Genomic DNA, 17,355 nt, shown 5'->3' with positions numbered 1-17,355 from the left:
TGTAAAAAGAGGGGGGGGAAAGCTCAACTAACTAATCATTTCAATCCATAAACAAACAAATAAATAACACCCCAAAACCCTACATAAAAAATGGGGAGAGCAGATTGCAGAATCTTTTTTCATATTTTTCCACCACCCCACACACACCTCTGACAAGCAAATGAGCAGTCATGAGGATGACATATAGGACTGCCGTTTTGTGATTGGCTGATGGTTTTTGTTGTAAAGGTTTGGGGTGGAGGTAAGTGAAGGCCAGAGGCTTCAAAGCTACAGGCCCACATATATGGGGATCTGTAAGGATGAAAGCCTCATCCAACTAAAAGGTTTATTTACTCTGGACCCTAGGAAAAGGACCCGCTTATTGACCCTCCATTAGGGGAATCGCATTATCATGTATGAGATGAGAGGCAGGACACAGGATCTGCTGAAGGCTCAAGTCTCCTAACAGTGTGGCTGTATGTGTGTCTGTGACTATGTTTTTGTGTTTATGTTAATGAGGGGGGGCACAAAGGAGACTGAATACACACAGTGTGAGTGAATGGTGTATCAGTGTATGTGATAATTAGGAAAGGCTGAAGGCAGGCGGCTAAGACTACTACATTCTATGCATCCTCATACCCTCTTTGTCCATTATGTAACATTTTCAAGGAAATGTAGCACTCAATAGTCGCGGCACTTCAAACAGATTACCAGATCAGGAGTGCAAAATGGATATTATCCACCATGTAATAAAACAAGATGTTTAGAATTTCCCTTGAGAAATGATAAGAAGGATGGATGCTTACTGTTAAGGATGTTCTGGAGGCGCTGGGTCATTGATCCCTCCACCCTCTCTGTGCCATCTGACTCCAACCTCTGGTGGATTGCTGAAGCACAAAACGGTTTTCAATACCGCAAAGGATTAGGACTGATAACTTCAACTGAAATGCTACGAAATAAAATCTGGAGAATCATACATTGTGACCATAAATTAAGAAGAATGTGTAAGGGAAACATTTGAAAGGGCTCTCTGTGTTCTTGGGACAGGACTCGAAAGTGCCCCTCTGCAGTGCAATTTAATGCGCATGATTCTGAGATTCCAGCATTTTCAATTTCAGGAACCGAAGGTAAAACAATAAACAGGCCCTGCCCCGGTGGTAGATGGGAGATAACCTTCCTGGCTTGCTGCCTGCAGGCGCCTCTGTCAGAATCCCCGTTCCCCCTCATGACTGTTCCCACGAAACAAAAGATTTGACCCTGTCACCCGTGGTAACCAGGCTGCATTGATTCACCTGATCCACATCAGTAACAGCTCTGCTACACAATTTTTGGGGGTGAGGGGACAGTTTGAGCCCTTCAACCCAGAGGTGTTGCAGTTCCAGCATGATCATATGGCAGAGAAATAACTAATGGGGATAAAGAGCTTGAGACCTGGTTTAAAAAAATGTTGAAACCGAGGGTCAAAAGATAGATGAATTCTCAGCTAGTTTGTGCCCATCATTTAGCATGAACAGCTTAACGTAAGTGTGGGACGAATTGAAAAGGAGGGAATGGGGGTAAAGAGATAAAGACTGAGAGCCAGACAAAGAGAGAGAGAGAAAGGACCAAAAGAAAGAGGCAGGGGGGGGGGGGAGACAGAGAGCGAGAGCGAGAGCGAGAGAGAGAGAGAGAGAGAGAGAGAGAGAGAGAGAGAGAGAGAGAGAGAGAGAGAGAGAGAGAGAGAGAGAGAGAAGTGAAGTGAAGTGGTGGGGCTGGCCACATGAAAAAATAAATGGTGTGCCGTAGTGGGGCAGCTGGCTGCTGAGAGGGGCAGTTGGGTTTATTGACAGAGTGGAAGCGGCACGGAGGAGGCTCAGGAGGCTTGCTCATGGATTCTTGCGGAGAACTTCAAATACGCACCAAAAACATATCTGAAAAATGAGGCAGAAAGAAAGAAAAACAGGGTAAAAGAAAGGATGGCAGTCCTCTCATTTCTCCCCTCCTCACTTTCCTACCTTCATTCTTCTCCTTTATGTATTACTTTACAAACAATAGCAGTCAGCTGAACTGGGAGAAAGTGGTGGGAATGGGAGGGGATCTGACGATAAATATGTGGGTTGCTCCTGAAAGATGGGTGCCCGAGGGCAGAAACCGAGTTATTCCTAAATGAACACACAAACTTCCAATTCCCATCACCAACACAGACATTATGACCCCCTCATTTCCCTTGTGCTGCTCAGGGAGCCACACGGTGGTAAGACATGTCACCCCGATAAAGCAAGGACAGAATCAAGAAGACCAGGTGATTCCTATGGAAGACATGGCATAGATATGGCTGAACATACAGGCAGACAAAGATAAAAACACATGCACGCAAGCACACACACACACGCGCAAAATCATACATATACACAGCTACTCCTGCAGGTCTGGTTCTCATCTCTACACTTCCCCTTGCCAGCTGTGTGTCCTCTGCGTCTGTCACACACTACTGCTGAAGGGGCTATGACGGCATGGCTAACCTAAACACTGGGTCAGGGTCCGGATAACACACGCAGTCAGGACCTGAGGAAGAGCTGCAGCTCCTGCTCAACTTCCTGGAACCACAGAAAAAAAGGAATAAGAATAAAAATACAGTGTCCCTGGGTTCTAAAGCTGGATATGTTTTGACTCCTGCTGGGGCTAGGGGCTCGGGGAATAGGCCCTGGGAATCTGGCATTTTTGGAACACGGTAGCCACGCCGCTTCCTGTATCGCTGGGAGACTTCCTTTTCACACAACAATGAAAAAACCTCAAATTTCAACATTTTAGTAGCAACAACTCAGGCCTGTCTGACAGACTGTCAGTCTGTCGATCAGCGAGAGTGACTCTGTCTCAGAGGACCCTTGAGGGCATGGCTGAATTTGTCACTGGAGCTCCCTGACAAAACGGCAACCCCAACTTCCAACCAACAAAGCCTCCCATCTCTTTCACCAGTGCGCAAGGCTCACGCGGAGAGTTTGGAGAGCCGCTTGTTTCCTGTTTAACCCTCTCTGGCCCTAAATAAACCTACTCCCCTCAGCCACCCCAACCTCCAGGCTGGTTGACAACAGACCAATGTCCTATCTGGACTGTCTGACCTATGACCCTCACGCAACCTCTATTTGATCATGAGATCCAATGGAAGCCCATGCAGTCTACCTACTCCCTTCTCTGTTTTGATTTTGGCTCAAAGGCTTAGACTACCATATTAGAGAATCACTCAAGTCTTTTAAGGACTCACACCTGCGTGGTCACAGCCATAAATATTAGCACACTGCACTTCTTTTTTTTAAATAGTGCACAATTTTATCCTGAAAATTGTCTTAATAAAAATGTAGTTTTGTTTCAAAATTAGCATTTTTGTGGCGTGGCGTCTCCTTCGAGACTGCCGGCCAGAGAGATGCAGTTGGCGAATGCATACAGTACGAGGGTGGGTGTTTGAACTAAAATAGGGATCGATTGCCCACTAAATTGGGAGAAAAGGGGAAAAATCAGAAAATAAATTTATATAAAAAAAGTGCTTTTTTTTGCACAGGGAAAAAAGACAAAAATGACAAAAACACATTTTTCTTATGAAAAAACAGGAATGGCTGAGGCAATATTCAATTCAATCCTGTAACAAACTGTGAAATTCAACTTAGATGTTTTGAGCTGTATGTGCAACACAAAATGTAATTTTACCAGTTCAAATGTAGAAAGAAATGCCCATTCTGTTGTGCTGTCTCACTGTTTCTGCAAAATGTGCATGAAAAAGAAGGAAGACTAGACTATCGTCTGAGTGGGTCAGACACCTGAGCACCAATTGTCCCAAAGTTGCAAGTCTCTGTCCAGAGACCTTGGGGTTCCAGTTTCCATAGTATGTAATGTTATCAGGAAGTGTGTGGCCAGTGGAACTGTGGCCAAACTCCCAAGGTGTGGTACAAATGAAAACTTGATCAACGATTGCGGAGAAGTATCGCTTGAATGGGGGAGAAAGAACCTTGATCAAATGTCAAACAGATTCAAATTGACCTGAATGCACCAACTAAGTACATTACTTTAAACATGTATCATCTATTGTGAACTCAAAAAGGCATATACTGTATTGTAGAAAGTCTAGAAGGAGCCCGCTGAGCCATAGAAATCCTAAATGAACACAAGCCAAATTCCACCTGGGAGTATCTGGGAGTGGATAGACAACAACAAATTAAAGCTTTTTAGGAAAGCACATCCTCACTAGACTTAAAGGAACCAAACTTTTCATAGAAACAAAGCAACTTCAACATCAAATACGGAGAAGATTCGGTGATTTTTGGGCTTGTTTATCTTCCTCTGGCACTAGGTGTCTTAAACGTGTGCCAGGTATCATAAAATCAGGAGAACATCAAGGCATTTTAAAGCATAATAATGAACTCAGTGTCAGAAAGCTGGCTCTTCAATAAAGGTTGTGGGTCTTCCAGCAGGACAATGACCCACAATTCACTTAAAAAGAGCACCAAGGAATGGATCAAGAATAGAAACTGGACTTTCATGATGTACACTGCAATTAGTCCAGCTCTAAATACTGTAGAAAACTTGGAGAGAGATCTAAAAGCAGCAGCTGGGAGACGAGTCCATCTAATCTGGAAGAAATGAGGCCTTTTTAATGAGAAAAGGGGATCCACCTTCTGGTATAGAGGTTCAGAAAGCCCCTTTATAGCTATAGGAAGGAACAACAAAATATTATGATTAGGGTAACAATAATTTCACCAGTACCATGCCTTTTCTTATTCAGAAATATGCATTAAGCTCTTTAAAAAATCTGTAATGGGAGGCGGCAGTGGCTCAGGAAGCAGAGCAGTTGATCAGCAATCGGAAGATTGCTGGTTCGATCACGGCTCCTCCTCACCTTGTGTCAAGGTGAGCTTGAGCAAGACACTGAACCCCTAGTTGCTCCAGACGAGTAGGTTTGACACCTTATATGGTAGCCTCTGCCATTGGTATGGGTGAATGTGAAACATGGCTTTTAAAGCACTTTGAGTGCTTTGTAAAGTAGAAAAGTGTACATAATGCAGTCCATTTAACATTGATAATACAGGCCCTGTGATGGCCTGGTGGCCTGTCCAGGGTATCTCCTTGCCTGCCGCCCAATGATTGCTGGGATAGGCTCCAGCATCCCCGCGACACTGAGAGCAGGATAAGCAGTTTGGATATTGGATGGATGGATGGACTGATAATACAGAATCAATTTCAACCTGTTTCTAGAGAAAACTGATAGTTGAGTTATTTGGAAAATGAGGATGCCTATATTTTCAGCCAAGACTCGTGTATGTATGTATGTATGTATATATATATATATATATATATATATATATATGTGTGTGTGTGTGTGTGTGTGTGTGTGTGTGTGTGTGTGTGTATGTGATATTGATATTCCGCTGCTCATTAGTTGAGAACTTCTATCAACATCATTGATGGTTTCTGGGGGAAAAAATTGCTATATATATATATATATATCAGAATCAGTATCAGAAATACTTAGGTCCCCTCATGCCATCAAAACAGCTCTGAACCATCAAGGCACGGACTCCACAAGACCTCTGAAGGTGTCTTCTGGTATCTGGCACCAAGACGTTAGCAGCAGATCCTTTAAGTCCTGTAAGTTGCAAGGTGGGGCCTCCATGGATCAGACTTGTTTTTCCAGCACATCCCACAGATGCTCGACTGGATTGAGAGCTGGGGAATTTGGAGGCCAAGGCAACACCTTGAACTCTGTCATGTTCCTCAAACCATTCCTCAACAATTTTTGCGATGTGGCAGGGCACATTATCCAGCTGAAAGAGGCCACTGTCATCAGGAAATACCGTTGCCATGAAGGGGTGTACTTGGTCTGCAACAATGTTTAGGTAGGTGGTACGTGTCAACGTAAATCCACATGAATGCCAGGACCCAAGATTTCCCAGCAGAAAATTGCCCAGAGCATCACAATGCCGCAGCTGGCTTGCCTTCTTCCCATAGTGCACACTGGCGTCATCTCTTCCCCACGTAAATGACACACCCACCCAGGCCGTCCACATGATGTAAAGAAAACATGATTCATCAGACCAGGCCACCTTCTTCCATTGCTCCATGGTCCAGTTCTAACGCTCAAATGCCCATCGTAGGTGCTTTCGGTGATGGACAGGGGTCATCATGGGCACTCTGACCGCTCTGCAGCTATGCAGCCCCAGACACAACAATCTGCGATGCACTGAGTGTTCTGACACCTATCTATAATAGTCAGCATTAACCTTTTCAGCAATTTGAGCTACAGTAGCTCTTCTGTGGGATTGGACCAGATGGGCTAGCCTTCACTAGCCTTGGGTGCCCATGACCCTGTCGCCAGTTCACTGGTTGTCCTTCCTTGGACCACTTTTGATAGGTACTGACTAATGCATACCAGGAACAGCCCACAAGACCTGCCGTTTTGGAGATGCTCTGACCCAGTCATCTAGCCATCACATCTGGACCTTGTCAAAGTCGCTCAGATTCTTCCGCTTGCCCATTTTTTCCTGCTTCCAACACATCAGCTTCAAGAACTGACTATTCACTTGTAGCCTAATTTTTTCCACCCCTTAATCAATGTTATTCAATTACTCTTACTGTAAGTGGTTTTAATTTACTGGCTGATCGGTGTGTGTGTGACTGGATCAGGATCACACTTTGTCACATTTAGCTTTGTGTGGCCATAAGACCTGACTAGTGGATGACTCCTGTGTTTTTTGAAGCTTTAGAAATTCAGTTCCAGGCCAATAAGTGGTTAGGGCTCCCATTTATTTTGTTTACCCCAATGGCCCAAAGCTGACTTAGATGACAAACTCTAAAAAGTACTTAAACTAACATTAGCAATTCGCAGGTCCACATGTCTAAACTGTATGTTCTAGCACAGCAGGAATAAACAAAGAGAGGTTATTTCAGCCACAGCAGATCTCATTACAGACACTAATCCACTCTTTCAGTTGAAGATGCCTAAATGTACAGGAATTGGAGAAATTAAGAATTAAAAGAGAGGAAGGATGGAGATGGAGAGAGAGAGAGAGAGAGAGAGAGAGAGAGAGAGAGAGAGAGAGAGAGAGAGAGAGAGAGAGAGAGAGAGAGCAATGATGAAGGAAGAGAACCAACGGGGGATGAAAGCAAGGGAGTACAAGAGAGAGCCCATAAATACGGGAGTCGGAGACCAATTATTTGCTCTTTTTCTATCCGCCTCATTTCATTTTCCAGATTTGGCTTGACTATCTTGTTTCCACCCAGCCGTCAGCAGTCCACTCGTATTAATAAAACCCCTGGCTTTTATGAGAGCCATCAATAAAATTCTCACATGCAGGCAGTAGAAAATAAACAAGAGAAGAAACTAAAAATAAAGGTTTGTAATAGTGGCTGAGAGAGGCTATATACCAATTAGCAGTATGACCACTTTTAACACTGCATGGTCTAACTGAAGAGACCACAGTAACATACCTACAGCAAAATTTTATACCCTTTAAACAAATTTTCAGCACCACGAGGTGTGGCTAATTTGGAATGACTCAGAACAGCAGACCTGTCAAACTTCAAGAGACAAAGAAAGGATTCACAAGTTCTGGGACAGCTGTGCTAACTAGGCCTGGCAGTGATTTATTGCAAAGATGTCTAGAGCCTGCTAGCTAGCAGCATGTGGGCTGGTATGTCGGTTTGGCTTCAACTGTCTACTCTGCGCTATCCCTCCAATTCTTTAAGTGCAAAATCTCAGCGTAGAACTGATGCTTTGGCACAGGGATGTGTCAGATTAGTTAAATGAGGGTGGTAAAGAAATCACAAGAATGAACTCGGAGGACTGTTGAATTAAATCCTATATATAGTGTGACACAAAGTCACTAAACTTCACTTGTGGAGTGCTCCTTACTTGGTCACAGGTTATTTGAGTCCGTCCTCAGAGCACTGCTTTCTCTGTCACTGGAGACTGTGCATTTCCCAATCACAGCCCATTGGAAACAAAAAGTGGGCACACTCAGTTTGAACGTGAGAACGCCTGTGTATTGTTCCCATTGGTCATATTGAGCCTGTTATCAGCCATATCAGTCCTAATACTCTGGCCCACATTGTGCTGGGCTGCTCCGTTTATTTAGATTCAGCTGCTGACAATGAAAACATTGCCTCTCTTTCCCAAGTGGGGCACAAACACATGGAAAGCAATAATAATAATGACGGAGGCGGAAGAAAGTCTATATATAAATAGTAAGGGGAAGTAACGGAGTGGCTATGAGGCGAACAAAGAGTAAACAGACAAAACTATGAATGATGAAGTGAACAATTGATTTGAGCTACCTGGCAGAGTGACAGCAGTCAGTCTCTATCCGTTCAACAAATTATTGCCATTTGAGAGTCAATGGATGTGATCACTCTGTGGCTCTTGAAACACTCAGCGAAACAGTACAGATCGGCTGCTGCTGTGAATGACAGGTGAGAGCTGATTTAATTTTAATGAAGGTGAATTAGGAGTGTTGAGGTTGGCTGGTGTTACTGTGGCACAGAGTAGAGGGTTCTCATACAGAGCCCAAATGAGACTCTTTAATCAACCGCCGCTCAACCACATGTGAAAAAAAAAATCTTCTGAGTCACATTCACACACATACTAACGTGCATAGACACGAGTGCACACGAGCACATACACAAACACAGAGACACACACAAAAGTTTCCAAACATCAGCAGTTTATAAAACAGCTAAAAAAATTACGGTTCTGAAATATGTGGATTAATTAAAGCCCATTTGCTGAAAACCTAACAGATGACCAAAAATGTGTCAAACCCCCTCACCTGACAGAGCGTCCTGGGCCTCAAAGAATGTACTGAGGTCTCCTTTCACATAGGCCAGACTGACCTCATTCTTCTTAGTAGCCTGCCTCTTCGGGTTACCGGCTGCCATTCGCAACTGCTCAAAACTTACAACAGAGAATCAAGACAGAGTGCATAATTATATTTTCAACACAAAATACTTCACTGTGGCCTTGGTAACCAACATAGCTATGTTTCACAATATATGACTCATGCACATCACAGAAACATATGCACACAATCACAGTGGCACACATTCATATGTGGTTCACATGCATTTGTCTTGTATGTCACTGTCCTGAGTGAGGCTTCCTCAGCAGGAAGAAACATTCACCCAGTGAGGCCCAAACAGATGTATCTGGCCTGACTGGATCCTGGGGTCTGGGTTACTGGGAGGCTAACCAGGAGGGAGAGGAAGCAAGGATAGTCCAAAATAACTCTCTACTGTCCTAACATGACAGGGAGCAGGATCCTGAGGTCAGCAGGCTGTCTTGCTTAAACACCTAGCTCTTCTCTGGCTTAGTGCATTTTGATAGATAAAAGTGGATCATAGTGAACATGTGGGAACAGCAATTTTTAGAACCAACAACTTGATTGGGTCTAAATTGGATGAAATTAATTAGGATGAAAACACCATGGGCAAGGATTATCTTCTCCAAAACAAGAATCTGGGTTTTGATGTTTATCTTCTATTTTTGTAAGCAGCGCGTTGGGAAGCAAAACGGGTCACAGGTCTACCTTCTGGTAGAGCCCCAATAACAAAGCTAGCAGTGTTTTTTTTTCCTTTACTTTTTTGTCACAATGGGGGGGGGTCTAGATTTCTCATTTTATGTTTCTGGCTTAAAGTGTCTAAAACTCAACTGTGTTAATCTAACTGGTTGCTGTGAGGGACGCTTATATTCAACTGCTTTATGATAAGGAACGCACCTGGTGCCAGAGTGGTTTTCTATGAGGTACCAGGTGGCAGAGAAGTTCTCACTGGTAAAGTCTCCACTCATTCCTGGAAAGGTCAACTCCATGTCCTTCTGAGGGATTTTACCTCTGGGGACAGATGGAAATAGAAATAATTATACAGATCAAAAGGACGAAAAGGTAGAATCTTCCTTAATTGCAAAAATAAAGGATTTTATTAAGCATGAGTGCACATATTACTAGAGTAGACTGAAACATACTGAGTAAAAAAAAACATACACAGTGACATGATCAACAATACAGTATAGTTAGCAAAGTACAACATAACTAAAATCTCTAATGTGCCTGGGTCCTCCAGCAGGAGGCAGTGTGGATCCAAGAGGTGGCCAAACAAGAGGCCTTTGCCGTGGGAAGAGCAGTGTGCGACGCCTGGGTGCCCCCAGGGGACCCTGTACTCATTAGAGAGGTTTGATCTCTCCTAATGACCCATAGCCTACACAAACCAAACCCCCCACCACCCACTCTGCAGTCACACACACACACACACACACACACACACACACACACACACACACACACACACACAGAGGCAAGCAAGAAGAGAATCCAATACGAGCACACAAACCTATGCACCATCACATAGATACATAAGCAAGAGCTCACACAAATCCAGCCACACCCATGTGCGCACAAAAGCAAATTTTTTGACAGTGTCAGTGCCATGGGAAATGTTACAAAATATACCAAGTAGTAAAGGTTAAAGCACAGCTTTGTTCATTAAAGAAGACCAGCGCTGACTAGCTTCTGACGATTACCTGCTTAAACTAGATTTTAAGGCACCTGATGATAAAACGAGGAGACATTTTCTTTCCTCTCTGATTAAATGTAAATATATAACATGGTTATGTGAAAATTTTTGTCAAGGGTGATGCAACTTCAATCATTTAGTGTTTTTCCTTCAGCCTTAGCAAGGTGATGACAGGAATCCTGTGCATATCAGCATACATCCAATCATGATTTTGAAGTAATAGGTGTGTCCCTTCAAAGTTTTTCATTTCCAAAAGATTATGTGGAAGCTTCCACAAATGGAGAGCAGATGAGTTACATCAGTCAGTCCAGTGCAAGGGGCGTTTCTGCAATTCTCTTAAATATAACACTAAACATTTCAATGGATTCTACATATTTTCTGTCAGTTTTTTGAAAGAGAATGAACGTAAAACCAGAAAAGGTGGAGGTATTTTCCTGCGCCCCACTGTGCTTTACTGCTCTCTGTAACTGGCATGCCATCAAAGCCTGCTCCTACATATTCAGTCTGCTTTACAGACAGGAAGCACAGAGGCAGACAGAAGCATAGCTTTTTACTATTCATGCATAGCAAGTTCAGTAGAACCCTAAAGACAACCTCTGAATACCCACGTTCTACCCTTTATTATCATTCAAGCATCATATACGACAACTGCCTATATAGCCTATGGATGATGGCGTCCAGTAGAGGGCTAGATGATGTCACCGCAAAGTGATCAGAGAGCTTCCTCTTCAGCCCTGTGTGCTGAATAACCAGCCAATGACATCACTACACAAAGCTGTGCAAAGTCCCTTAATTAAAATCATTGTAGATATAGGCCTACTGGCTACCAAATAGCTCTTGGAAGGCATTTTTTCCCCTCCATTCAAAAACTCCTCATTACTCCCTAGAAAAAGGCAACATTGACAATGCAAGGTCAGCAGATGGTACATTCAAAAATGACAGATAAAACTGTAAATCCACAACATTCAGGCTTTTAGCACAACCTCGGCAGGGGAACGACTGGTATAGAGGGCAACGACTTGTTTAAGGGAGTCTTGTCTCAAGCCACGAGCGGTCACTTGCCCCCTGGCCCCTCTAAACCAAACAAACATTAATCCCAGACATGCCAGAACGTGACTACACAAACTATACATTAAGGCCTCTGCTCGCCCTGCAGTGTGTGGGGTACATTGCCACACTGCCTGCGATCAGTGAGAATACATGTGCGTGGGTTGCTGCCTTAGTTCTTTCCAAATGCCCTTCTGTTGTCTTTCTTTCTCTTTTATACATAGTTATGTTGTTTCCAATCCCTATGTGCAGCGGTTAGGCTGTTCAGCCACTGCTGTGTTGGCATAAAATTTCAAAAGCTTCCACATGGAGAGAGTTTGTTTCTGTTTAGGGATATAAACCATGACTCGATGACTAGAACGGGTGTGTTTACGGCTGTGAAACTATGTTGAGTGATTTTGAGAGTGTGCAAAGTATGTCTGTGTATGCGTGTGTGTGTGTGTGTGTGTGTGTGTGTATACACATCCTTGTTCCGTACTTGTCTATCTCGATGCCCAGTGGATTGCTTGGTCGCAGGGACAGGGGGGAGATGCCTTTGTTGCGGTCGGTCCTCATGTCGTAATAGTTCATTTCATCCACCCACACTGCAGACTGGTCCAAGATACCTGTGGAACAGTGCAGGCCAGTCATGACACACATCACCTACCATGCAACTCAAATGTGTATGTACCCATGCATGCATGCAGACCGTGTTGTTGCACATTCATGTGTGTGCACACAAAAAACCCTTAGCTAACACCATACAGCCGAGGTGTGGAGTGGGGTAATTAGTGAGTAGTTCATTGACATGGTTACACAGTTACTGTTCCAAACACTAATATGGTGCATTTGATGACATACACCATGGTGCTGTGGTTTGCTTCTCATATCAATCAGTCTTACCAATCTTTTCTGGCTTGAGCAGTTTAAACGAGACAGTTGAAGTGCCGTGGCCCCCAGACTTGGTAGTGACAATGATCTCTCCCTTGTCATCCTTGGCAGGTCCCACACGACACACTATCTTACTGGCTGACATCCACTCAGCTGTCAACAGGCAGTTATGGCCACAGATGGACAGACCTGAGGGGGTAGAATTGAGAGGGTGAGACGGACAGGGGTATGGAAACACAATGACAGGGGCAAATAAACAAGCTGTTACCCAGACACACTAAGACAATCGGAGACAAGGGGCACTCACTCAGGCAGAATAGTGTGTCTTTACAGTGGATGTTAGTCAACCTGTCATTGGTGGGGTCAAAGTTCAAGTTAGGGTTACAGCGGGTGTAGGTGGCCCCGACCTTCCTTCCTCTCATTCAACACCGTTGACCTATCCTCTGCCTTAAAATTGTCACATTACTGTTAAGTGGCTCCTTACTAGCACACTATGGGCTCTCTCTTCATCTTTCGTCTTTTCTTTACACCCTCTTGAAAACTATTTCAGCGTTAAAAGAAGGAGGGGGGAAGACCGAGATGGAGATCACTTTGGCACTTCCAGCCAAGGGAATTTATAAAAAGCTTCACGTGTGTGTGATCAAACATCATAAAAGCCTGTGAAAGTTGATCAACAAATAGCCCATAAAACTGCTAATAATATGGCAATTAGGGCCCATTTCCTGACTCTATTCTCCATTGGTCATTTTGTTTGAACACATACACACTTGGACACATTTATGCATACCTAATTGGCTAATTCCATGCCCTGGGGACCTTCATGGTCAGAAATAGACCGATATCATGGACCAGTACATAGATTGCCAACTATGGTGCAGTGTGTGGGACTGTGCTCTGGGCTGATCCTGCTCTCTCTCTTTCTCAATACAGAGAAGGGGTGTCAGAGAAATTGGAGAGCAAGAGAGAAATTCTTGGTTATAGAAAAAGGATAGTGTAATGCTGAAACACAATTGGAACAAGACAAACACTGCTAAATTAATTCTTTCTCTTCATATATACACACACACATGCACGCACGCATGTATGCATGCACACACACTGAATTTCTCTTGAAATATCTGTCGTACTTGAAGTCTGAACTAAGTTTCCGATCACTGTGTCAATGAAAGCAGGTCAAGTATAAGAAAATGCAAAATCCTTCATCTGCTCCAAAAAAGAGATTTAATAAGATAAAAGTAGAACACCTAAATCTCACTGCTTTGATCGAGCATTTCTGTGATGCAAATATTTTGGATTTTCAGCTGAGGTCCAATGGAGTGTAGATTACTAGCCTAGCGGGCTGAGATTTTTTTTTTCTCCCGTTGGTGTTTGTTTTGTATTTTTTTTGTTTTTTTTTTAAACTTTACAGACCTTTTCTCTAGACTGTACATGGTCTAAATTGAAGTAGTTTTGAATGATCCTTTCCCTGAAACAGTAAAATGAAATGAAAGTAATTAAACTAATTCTATAGTTGCAATAGATTAAAATGTTTTTCCTGGGTGTATACACAAAACATCATTTTCATTTCATAGGAACTATATTAAGCTAAAATCAGTTCATCATGTATTTTACTTGGTTAAAAAAATGTTTAATTGGTTTGTTTAGCTTTTCTCCGCTCACCAGTAAAGAAAGTAAATTACAATTTAAAAAAAAAAATCTTCTTATATCTATCTTGCCTAGGCAGAATTAATAAGATTGCAAAGAGAGTTATTAATGGATAATTTCTGCTCTATTCATCAGATTGAATCCTACCGAGCAACAAATGTCCTTGGATCAATTTCCTAAAAGCTAAAATGAAAACTGTGTATAATGTCTTTTGTTTTTATATTTCTCAACGATGTATGGATTTTTTGGAGTTAAAATTAAATAGTTTTATACTATAAAGGTACTTAAACAAAAAATATAATAATGTATTGTCTTCTATTTCAAACATCAAAAATGTTTAATTTTCACTAAATACCACATATAATTAATGTTTCACTTAATTAAAAAGAATGTTACAGCAGTGATCAAGTGACGTAATTCGCATCTTAAGAGAAAAATATAAATCAGACATCCTCTTCTATTATCCATCATATAAACAAAAACAACCTACATTTACCACAGGGGCCACTGTACTGATGCTAGATACGTTTAACGAATCAGTGAATTTGAATGGAGTTAACCCATATCCTCAAAAACTAAACAGAAATGAAATAACAAAAACAAATGTTAATGTTCCCCAAGTATTCCTTACACCGAGAAAATAGTGGCTGTGGCTAGAAATATGTACAAAATAATAATTCATAATCAGCCCTTGTTCTTAATACCAAATTAACAAATAAACAAACATTCATCATTTAACAATTGCAACTGCTTAATTTAACATACACAATTATTCAAACATTTTTCAATTTTACATTTTGCTTAAAGACAGCATGTATGTGATGTGACGTGATGTGACGTATGTGTTACAAAGTGGGAGCTAGAGTGAGTGCTTGTGGCGGGCTGATTAATTATAAAAAACATTTTACCTATGAGGTCAGCAGGGCCCGTCCCCAGGTTCTCCCCACGGATGGTGACTTTGGTCCAGGCTGTGCCCTCGTTGGGCGAGATGCCCGTGACCAGTGGAGGCTGGCGGGCACGAGACATGCTGACTTTAGGCAAGCAGAAACCTAGCGAGAATCAGCACCTGTTATTGGAAGGGATGTGCAGAAATGAGTAAAACAGGCTGGTCAATAAATGGTCAGGAACCCAAAACCTGCCGCCATCTGATAAGAACGTGCGGATGAGTTGTACAAAACCAACAATAAATAAGCCAAATATGCCAGGAATCCCTACAGCAAAAAATAATCTGAAATAAAATTCTGAATTAACGCAAGATAATGTTTTGGTTCTGAGGACAGAAAAGAAATAAACGTATTTGTCACCAGGCCTTGATGGCTGGTGCACCCTGAAATTCACTGGTCACTTCACTCCTTAACCCACTTTCCTATTGACGCATGCTTTGCAGTAGTTATCTTGCAGGTATTAGGAAAAATAGAAGAGAGCCAAGTATGAAGGGGCAGACACAGAGAGAGGAGGGAGGAAAGGAAGAATGTAAACCTCACAGTGAAGGATAAATAAACCTAGCCTCCCCAATCATTCCTCATAAGTCCACACAACACAATACAGCTCAGCTACGCATTTACAGTACAAGAGATCGAGCACCAGTGTAGAACTGGCTCAACTGTCGGGCTGAGGAAAACGAGGGAAGGAACAATTCCAAATGAAAATATAAAATGGATGTATTTCACCAGCGCAGATGTTTCTTAATAAATTACTGCCAGGTCTTGCTCGGGCTGACTAATCTACAGACGGTCTCTAAAGCAGCATGAGCAAGGCTTCCGCCCTCCTGCTCCAATGCCAAAACACGTTGTCCATAAACAATGCAGGAGTTCACACGGACTGGACCTGCTGCAAGTTCATGGTTGTAACACTATACACCCGTTGTACTATTTTCTGGTCACTAACTAGCAGGATGACTAGAACTGGGCTTGAAAGAAATATTTAAAACCAAACAATGGCCCGATATAAAGGAAATCAAAATGCAAGGAGCCTGCACTACAAGATGCCAACAAAAATGGTGCAGCAAGATTGTTGTGTTTCAGCCAATGGGTCCATCCATTGCAATACATCATGCAAAGGTGTCCTTCAGCGAGAAATTGTGTTCTCACCATTACCCTTATTGTAGTTAGTTCCTACATTGTAGTCAATTCCTATAAATGCCATGTTTACCTGATGACATACACTTGATTTGTATGTTAAAATGTTTACATTCACAGGAGGATAAAGAATGGCACACCATGGTATAAAATAAGCGCAGAGTCAAAAAATAGGAGTGGGTGTCCCTAGCCTCACAGTGAGAAATGTCAGAGATGGGGCATTAACTCCTTGGCGGTAAGTCTCTGTTGCCCTGTGCTTGTCAGAGGAAACAGAGGGACCAGGGATCTAACATGACAAAGATAAGAGGTTAACAAGCTTGAAACAAGCACATGGTAAGTACTTCATCAATCCCATATGTTTAGGATGAGAGCAGTGAGGGGCAGAGGGGGTGAGTTCATATTTTGTAAAAAAGAAATTTCTGAGTAGAACTGGTATGATTCCAGTAGTGTTTCCATCCCCCCCCCCATCTTGGAAAAACACGTGCACAAACACACAGATTGCCTGCTTATACATAAGTGCACACACACACACACATATATATACACATATATATATATGCACACACACACACTCTCACACACACACACACACACACACACACACACACACACACACACACACACAAAGGCTGGGCAGAATGACAGCTCAGCTAGGTTGCGTGCGAGGGTCCAGAGCTGGCGCTGTGTGGTCTGCGTGTATGCAAGTGTGTGGAAGGCTCTGCAGAGTAGTCTGGGCAGTCTGTGTGTGTGTGTGTGTGTGTGTGTGTGTGTGTGTGTGTGTGTGTGTGTGTGTGTGTGTGTGTGTGTGTGTGTGTGTGGTCTGGGTGTGTGGTCTCTGGCGCGGGCCTGGGGAGAGCCTGCTGACGGCTGGGATGAGAAAAGAGCCGCTGTGTTTACTTTACTCTGGGGGCCGTGCATGGACACGGGAACACTGCCCAGACCCTTCTCTATAACAACGGGTTGGCGTATGCACACTCACACGCACGCACACACACACACACAAAAAGACAGACATACACACAAGACATACAGCGTGCAAGTAAGGGGGCTGTTGGACAAGTCTCACATCACACACAATCAGGACTACCCTCCAAAAGAGGTAATAGAGACACTAGTCTACTGTAGGCCCAGGATTCTTTGTGTTTAGAATTGTTTTTTTTCTTGCAAAACCATCCCTCTTATAACAAAACAAGAAGCTTTTGGTGCT

The 17,355-nt window shown here is 42.9% G+C and overlaps 1 protein-coding gene across 3 annotated transcripts in view; it reads right to left on the bottom strand.

The window, feature by feature from the left end:
• The window catches only part of exoc2 (exocyst complex component 2), a 63,302-nt gene that overhangs the window by 40,535 nt on the left and 5,412 nt on the right, over positions 1-17,355 (bottom strand). For 2 of the 3 annotated variants that reach the window (XM_056276048.1, XM_056276050.1), the window contains exons 2-7: positions 14,979-15,136; positions 12,439-12,615; positions 12,035-12,161; positions 9,717-9,830; positions 8,772-8,896; positions 786-866 (exon numbers count right to left, since the gene is read on the bottom strand). In XM_056276048.1, coding sequence (XP_056132023.1) covers positions 786-866; positions 8,772-8,896; positions 9,717-9,830; positions 12,035-12,161; positions 12,439-12,615; positions 14,979-15,096 — 742 coding nt within the window. In that variant the 5' untranslated portion in view covers positions 15,097-15,136. The remainder of the gene's footprint in view (positions 1-785; positions 867-8,771; positions 8,897-9,716; positions 9,831-12,034; positions 12,162-12,438; positions 12,616-14,978; positions 15,137-17,355) is intronic. The other variant, XM_056276049.1, reaches the window with a different exon arrangement.

Source organism: Lampris incognitus, chromosome 3, assembly GCF_029633865.1.
Source record: "Lampris incognitus isolate fLamInc1 chromosome 3, fLamInc1.hap2, whole genome shotgun sequence".
Taxonomy (NCBI): Eukaryota; Metazoa; Chordata; class Actinopteri; order Lampriformes; family Lampridae; genus Lampris; species Lampris incognitus.
This window is presented reverse-complemented; position numbering and strand designations above follow the sequence as displayed.